Below are 8,402 nucleotides of genomic sequence, written 5' to 3' on the forward strand. Positions count from 1 at the left end.
GTTTTTCTCTAAAGCTTTAATTTCTTCATCCATAGCAACACACCATTCTTTGTTTTGAACAGCTTCTAGAAAGCTCCTTGGCTCATTAACCTGTGTAAAATGACATCTTTCACCTTGCTCATATATCTCTCTCAAGTCCTTCACTTTTCTCGGTGGTGATTCAGGGGAAGAGAAAGATGAAGAACCTGACGAGCTAGATGGGCTGTTTCTAGGTGTGAAAGGACTTGAAGGATTAGATGGGCAGCTTTCCCCTTCATGCTCCACTATCTCATCCACCAAGTTATCATCCTCTTGGATTGTCAAAGGAAAATGTTGTTACTTATTCCAATTCCAAGCATTTTTCTCATCAAACAAAACATCACGACTAACAATTAGTTTTTTTGTGAGAGGATCATAACACCGATATCCTTTAGTATCCATACTATAACCCATAAATATGCACTTCACACTATTATCTTCAAGTTTATGCCTCTTTTGAGAAGGAACATGAACATAGGCAATGCAACCAAAAATCTTAAAATGAGTTACCTTGTATCTCCAACCATGCCATGCTTCAAAAGGAGTTTGGTGTTGCAATGCCGATGTAGGACTTCTATGAACAGCTTCAGCCCAAAAACTGTTTGGAATTCCTTTGGCTTTAAGCATGCTTTTAGCCATTTCCATAATGCTTCTATTTTTCCTCTCCGCAACCCCATTTTGTTGAGGGGTGTAACTAGCTGTCAATTGCCTGAAAATGCCAAAATCTTCACAAAAATTGTCAAACTCCTTGGAGAGAAACTCACCACCACGATTAGTTCGCAAAATCTTCAAAAAGTTACCACTCTGTTTCTCAACTTGATTCTTGAACTTCTTGAAAATTGAAAAAACTTCAGATTTTTCCTTAGCAAAATACACCCAAGTCATCCTGCTATAATCATCCACAAAGACAATAAAATACTTTCTGTTGTTAAGTGAGTGAGTTCACATAGGCCCACAAACGTCTGCATGCATCAATTCAATTTGTTTTGAGGCCCTTCTTGCTTCCCCCTTAAGAAAAACATTGCGATGATGCTTTCCAAATACACAACTTTCACACAAAGCATCAACATGTTGAATTGAAGGCAAACCATCCACCAAATTATTTTCACCCAAAAACTTCAAGCTTCTAAAATTTAGATGTCCATATCTATGATGCCACAACCAATTATCATCTAAAAATGAAGCCTTAAGTGCTTGTTTTTCCCTAGCAATATTAAGAGGAAAAATTTTGTTCTTAGCCATAGGGACATGGACTAACAAATGCTGCTTGGTTTTGTCTTTATACACATAGCATGATAAATCTTCAAAAACAAGACAATAACCTTCTTCTAAAAATTGCCCCACACTTAACAAATTTGTATCCAAATCAGGAACATATAAAACATTGTATATGCTGTCCATTTCACATGAGTTCAGCTTTATATTACCTTTGCCATGTGCTTCAACCATGGTTCCATCACCCATCTTCACTTTGCTTGTAACCGATTTGTCCAAGCTAGCGAAGTCTTCTAAATTGGCTGTCATGTGATTACTGCACCCACTATCCATATACCAAACATTTGGTGTACCTTCTTTAGCAGAATAACAAGCAAGAAACAAACTTTCTGTTTCATCTTTCTCTTTTTCCTCAGCAAAGTTTGCTTGTTTTTCTTTGAGCCTACAATACCTCTCTATGTGGCCATAATTCTTACAATAATAACATTGAGGCTTACGGTAAGAATTTTCACCTTCATCACCAGTTTTTCTTCCATTGTGATAGTGGTAGTTGTTACTTGAACGTCCACCACCTCGTCCACCTCTTCTTCCACGAAAGAAATGGCCTCCACGCCCTCTTGTGGTTGAACCCTTGCCTGCAAATTCACTACTGCCACCACTTGTTTTGCCTTTAGAAAACTACAATTTTGTATGAAATGCATTTTCTATAGAATTTTCTTCATATCTTTTCATCCTGTCTTCATGAGATTGCAATGAACCAAATAATTCATCAACCGTTAGCACACTTAAATCCTTAGATTCTTCTATAGCAGCCACCACATGATCATACTTCTTAGGCATACTTCTCAAGATTTTTTCAACAACTTTCTGATCAGATAAATTTTCACCAAATTTTCTGATTTGATTCACAACGTCTAGCATATTAGAGAAATAATCATGCATAGACTCACCTTCTTTCATCATCGAACTTTCAAAATTTCTGCGAAGAGTTTGAAGTTTGATGGTCAATACCTTGGCATTACCTTGATACCCATTCTGTAATGCATCCCAAGCATCCTTGGACTTTGTCGCAGCAGCAATTCGGGGAAAGATGGATTCAACCACAGCTTGTTGAATGAAAAACAACGCCTTGGCATCTTTCTTCCGAAGCTCTTTGAGTGTGTCTACGGAAATACCAGTTTCTGAATAACCTTTCTCTACTAAATCCCATAGGTCTTGAGAAATAAAGAGAGTCTTCATCTTTGTACTCCAAATGTCATACCCAGCTCCTTGAAAGAGTGGGAGTGATGGCTGTGAAGGGTTAACACTGTTGCTTGCCATGAATCTAGCTCTGATACCAGATGTTGGAAATAAAAAAAGATAGATGCACAAGCAATAGTCTTCTCTCTACAACTATTAGGATGAGAGAGGTAAAACAAAGATATATTATGGATAAAACTGATGTAATAATTCATTAATGTAAAACATTTAAATAGACTACAATTAAACCACTTACTCCTAAAAACAAGGATCCACTTTAACTACTACTAGAATAACATGGAGCACTAAGTAACTAAACTCCTAGACTTAAGGACTCAACGTGCATACAATTAAGATAATGCTGAAACAAATAACAAGCTATTAAATAGGAACCACTAACCCACTACTCAACAAACAAGCTAAGTAATAGGAACACATTTTGCATTATCTCTAACAGTCTGTACACAACCTCTTCTTTCTGCAGTGGCAGCAATTAAAGTTTGCCAGTGAGTCATGAAACAAGAAGTTTGTATTGCAAGAGCAGAAAGATATTCTTGAGTGAACGAGGATATGAGAGAGAGAGAGAGATATGGTGGTGTGTCATAGCGGTGTTTATATATGGTGGGTTTTGATTCTTTAGGGTTTAAGGTAGTATCAAAATAGTACGAGGCCAAATTAGTCATTCTCTTTCTAATAACTAGTAGCCTGAGAAACGGAGTGACGCATCACGCAAGGCAAGATTATAAAAAAAGTAGCTACAGCCTACAGGGAGTCAAAGCCTCAAAAAAGTGTTTTGAAGCCGAGAAATTCGGAGTTGCTGACAGCTTGACAGCCCATTTATTATATTAAAAACAAATTGATTTTTTTTTTGTTTTGTTTTTGTGCTATTCAGCCTTTTTGACAATATGATATTTAATTTGTCCATTAATTAAATATCAACCCTTTTAGGCCTTGAATTAGGATCCTTTCCAAATTTTATAGTGGGGTATTTTTGTTCTATCTAAAAGTGATAAAATAAAATATTCTTAAAATGTAGCTAACTATATATGGGAAAGGATTATGTTCAGCCTCACCATTTTAACCTTAAATAAATGGCGTGTGGACAGTACTCACTATCTTTAGTAAGTATTATTTACTCTCCAAATGGATAAAAAATAATATACATTTTTGCTCTCCTTCCATATTCTTTGAAAAAGTTAAAAAAATGTATAAAGAAATATTTGAAAAAGAATATTTAAATAAAATAGTGAAAGTTGATAGTTAAAATGGTGATGCTGTGCTAACTGTGCTTTAAAAAATGGGTGTTTAAAATAGAAAAAAGTGTACTTTTTATTATTTTAGTGAATAAAACTTGTTAAGACTGCAAGGAATGCTTTAAGGCTATCGAAGCATCCCATAGTTGCAGCATTGCCATTTTGCTACAGTTTTGTTAATTTTTAACTTTTTTAAAAAAAAATTCTCAATTTGTAATTTTTATAAAACACTTTCTAAATTTTACATAACCAAATTTTAATTTTAATTTTAAATCTGCCACCCTTTGCCATAGCCCACTCTACTGTGGTTGATGAGGTACCACTGCCACCAGAAAATATGTCCTAGAAAAAATTGAGATTTAATCAAGTATAAATCAGCTTCATGACTGCATCATTCAAACTATCAAAATCTCAGTTCATACTAATTTTGTAGCAGATTCATGTCATCTGTAACATGTGTTGCATATAGACCATAATCTTCTTATTAAGAAACATTTATAGATTCTTTTTAACAGAAGTGATTGACCCCAAGTTATTGGGAATTAATTCTTTTTGAATGATTATGATTCAAGCAGAAATACTAACCAAAATGACAGCCTTGATGTTGTTGGTTGTGATTGGGAACTCAAGTGCTGTACCACTTTGCTGAAGGCCTAAAAGGACGTCAACAAGATCTTCCTGCTCTGCTGATGCACTCGTCTGGTTCTCCCTGTGCTCATCGATGATGTTCTCCAGGATCTTGTCAATCTTGCTATGAATCTTCTCTAGTTTAGCTTTCATCCCACTAATCACATGAACAAATGTTTGTGAAGGGAAGTAATCAGCCAACTCAAAGCCTCCTCCCAAGGATATCATTTCCTTGACCAACAATAGAAATGCATCTTGGTCTTTGCATTTGCTACCGAATGCTGCTCTAGATATAATGCTACTTGTCAAAGTGAAAATATGTTCACTAAAATTGATTAGAGATCCTGAAGATGAGTGGATGGAGTCAATGAGATTATCAACCTCTTCTTCTCTAAGAGAAGAGAAGGACTGAACCCTCTTAGCACTTAGGAGTTCCAAGACGCAGACTTTTCGCATTTGCCTCCAGTAATCACAATATGGAGAAAAGGCAACATCTGAGCCACCATAGGTGAAAATTCTAGGGGAAAGAAATAGTGGCCTTTGCGCAAAGGCAAGGTCATGTGTCTTCATGAACTCTTTGGCCATCATGGGGGATGACACCACAACTGCAGAAACTTCACCCAATTGTAGGTGCATGAGAGGTCCATGTTTCTTGGCTAGTTCTCTGAGAGCACGGTGTGGTAGTGAACCTACCAAGTTGTGCAAATTTCCTATAAGGGGTAACTTCCATGGCCCCGGGGGCAATTTCTCAAGTTTGGATCTTTTACTTTAACAGCCAAACCAAAGAGAGGAAAAGAATGAAAGTGGCGGGAGCCAAGGAGTATTGCAGCACCATCACAGAAAGGAGATAAACAAGTGATTACTCTACAAATTTCTTTCACCCAAGTTGCAAAATTATAGTGCTATTAGCAGTTGGATCCCATCAGCCAGTAGGTATAAACATTGACTTTTTTGGTGCAAATATACATAGTATAGTGGACTACCTCAATTATTGCACCCCTAACAAGAGCTTGAGAGAAAATTTAATCATTTGATTATTCTAAAGACTAGAAGATCAAAACAGACTAAATGTTTTCTTTTGCCGACCAATATGATGCTAATTAATTTAAGGGCGTGTCTCATTCGTGAAAATGACAAGGCATAATTTCATTATTAATTTGGAGTATGAAAATAATTACTCCAGGGGCTATGGAGCCAACATTGCAGTCTGAATTACTTGCAGGTGACTGGTCAACACCAAATAATCATGGCATATTCCAAACCAAATTGAGTTGTTTTGTTCCATGTGGGGAGCAATTTCTCATGACTTCTCTCTTTACATAATATCACATGCTTAATTCAAACATAATACCTTAGTATTATAGCATGATAAATTAGCTTTTTGGAGAATGCAGGTGTAACGACCTAGGGAAAAGCGCTAGCCACATCTGCGCTATTACCCCAAAATGACTAGTCAATTTGGAGCTTCCCTAGAATTCATTATAAAGCCCAGTTTCACCTAGTAACTAGGCAATGTGAGACTTAACACTCATGACTATCTCTATAAACCATCATGTTCTCAATATAGGATCAGGGTGTTACAAACTCCCCTTCTTAAATTCCTAATGTCCTCGTCAGGGCCACGTCATGCAATGCTCCAGTACTACATGACCTGACGTTACTAGGTGGCTCTGATACCATTTGTAACGACCTAGAAAAAAGCGCTAGCTACATCTACGCTATTACCCCAAAAGGACTAGGCAATTTGGAGTTTCCCTAGAATTCATTATAAAGCCCAATTTCACCTAGTAACTAGGCAATGTGGGAGTTAGCACTCATGACTATGTCACCACCCACTCTATGTGGGCTTCTTCTCATCTTCCCAATATGGAACCGGGGTGTTACAGCAGGGGTATACAGAGTTAAATAACAATACAAATTAGCACATGCAAATCACCTGATGATGATTTTCTGTGATTAAATTTAGAATCATTCACTTGCAAGCAAATAACGTCTCCTGTCTACTTGGCCTTCTACTAGTATTAATATGAGCTACGAGTTCCAACAAACTCATCCTTAAATATTAACAACAATCTTCAAACAGAATGTCATGAAGATAATTTACATAACAGAGAGAATTACAGCATGTGTCTATTTTCCTCCAACCAATCTATATAGTATACACAAAATCTTGGTTCAAAGATATTTAGAGAGCAATATACATCAGCCAATACACCTTCTGATAAGATCAAGATTCAAGACAACGCTATTACACCCACTGATTTGATACTGCTGCAAATTTATCACACCACATCTAAACTTTTACATTTAAAACTATTTTCATATTTGTGTCACATCATAACACTTTTTTCAAACAAAACACACAATTTAAAAAGCATTGACAATCGAAGCTATATCCCTGACCATCTTCCCAAGTAATTTTTAGGTAGATAATGCCTCAAAGGGCAAGTGAAGGACTAAGTAAAAGAAGTAGGAATCAAATGCATGTTGTTTTTCCTTGCGACAACACCACTAAAGGCTTCAATCATGTCAAGTTCCTCTGGTTTCATCTTGTTTGGGAGTTCCCAATCAAATTGGTATAGTAGTTGAGCAAGAGGAAGTTCAATATTGGCTAAACCAAATAATACTCCTGGGCACATCCTCCTCCCTGCCCCAAAAGGGATATATTCAAAGTGAGTCCCTTTGATATCAATTCAACTATCAGCAAACTTCTCTGGCATAAAACTTTCAGCATCATGCCAATATGCAGGATCTCTTCCAATTGCCCACGCATTTTTACTGACTTTAGTTTTGATGGGTATTTCATATCCATCAATTTTGCATTGCTCCCTGCATTCTCTTGGAAGTAACATAGAAAGAGGAGGGTGTACGTAGCCTTAAAGTTTCTCTGATCACTAACTTCAAGTAACTTAGGTTATGCAGGTCTTTCTCTTGAATTTTTTTTTCTTTCCTTTAAAGGTTTGTCTGATCTCAGTTTGAGCCTTCTCCAACACTTTAGGGTTTCTCATCATTTCTGTCATAGCCCACTCTATGACATATTTTTTGTCATAGACCAGAAAATATATGTCCAGAAAAAAATTGAAAATTTATAGTAATGGTTGATTAATTATATTCATAAATTTTTATAAGCTTAATCTTCTTCAAAAACTAAAATTTAACATTGTATGAAAGATTTGAACTTTAACTCTCTAATTTGCAACCATTAACAAAAATTATAAAATAACATCAAGAATTTTACAGCATGATATACCCTTAACATTCTCTCGATCAGCAGCCAGCGACATGAGAATACTGATTCCAAGTTTGATACTATTCAGAAAATTCTCAAGTTTAATCCTTGCTCCTGCATGATCAATACTAACATCCTAGCTGAACCACACTTGTATTTTTTTTTTTATTTTTTTTTTTTCTAAAAGTGAGATTTCTATTTTCGGGAACGCTCATTCTAATCAAGTGTAAATCAAGTATAAAGTTGAGATTTAATCAAGTATAAATTAATCAACTTCACGACTAGCTGCATCATTCAAAATATCAAAAGTGCAGATTCATTAATAAACCTAATTTAGAAAATATAAAATATTCCAACAAATTGGTTCCATATCACAATCTTTTCGACTTCATCGTCGAAGCTGCTTACGCAAAGCAGGCCGTTGCAAGAGTCTTCAATATCCGTGCTTTGTAAGTTGTACTGTGGTCGTTTGATCTGATCCTCGTCCGAAAAGTTTACGATGGAGTAATCATGTGGATGATCGGTGTCTAAAATGAGAAAGCGTTCTTTGGAGCGATTGAGATGCGACTTAATGAAATATGAGTCGTTGATTAGGGCGAACCATTGCTTCGAAACGCATTGAAAACGAACCAGAGGGTTGATGGGTAGTAAGGAAAGTATCTCAACGATGAGCTCTTGCGGAAGAGTCTTCATGCTCATCTTTTGGTGAGCGAATTCCTTCTTCTTCTTTTGGTATATACGATTCTCCGTCCTTGTAGAGTGAGTTCTCTGATCAACTGAACGTATGTCGGTGGGTTTCTCAGAGGTAGACACTACAAAAA

The 8,402-nt window shown here is 36.3% G+C and overlaps 1 protein-coding gene across 1 annotated transcript; it reads right to left on the reverse strand.

The window, feature by feature from the left end:
- Positions 1–4,292: 4,292 nt before the first annotated feature.
- On the reverse strand, positions 4,293–7,125 carry LOC132170195 (premnaspirodiene oxygenase-like). Its single transcript, XM_059581085.1, has 2 exons — positions 6,980–7,125; positions 4,293–5,118 (listed from the first exon to the last, which is right to left on the reverse strand). Exons 1-2 carry the CDS (start codon positions 7,123–7,125, stop codon positions 4,293–4,295), a joined length of 972 nt encoding a protein of 323 aa, XP_059437068.1.
- Between the last annotated feature and the right edge of the window lie 1,277 nt (positions 7,126–8,402).

Source organism: Corylus avellana, chromosome ca2 (genome assembly GCF_901000735.1).
Source record: "Corylus avellana chromosome ca2, CavTom2PMs-1.0".
NCBI classification, from domain to species: Eukaryota; Viridiplantae; Streptophyta; class Magnoliopsida; order Fagales; family Betulaceae; genus Corylus; species Corylus avellana.

Excerpts from the sequence above, each read along its gene's own strand:
- LOC132170195 (XM_059581085.1), bottom strand. The coding sequence starts at position 7,125 with ATGCGTGGGCAATTGGAAGAGATCCTGCATATTGGCATGATGCTGAAA. Across the intron at positions 5,119-6,979 it reads GGAGGAGGATGTGCCCAGGA|TAAAAGATCCAAACTTGAGA; the intron begins GTATTATTTGGT and ends TGGCTGTTAAAG.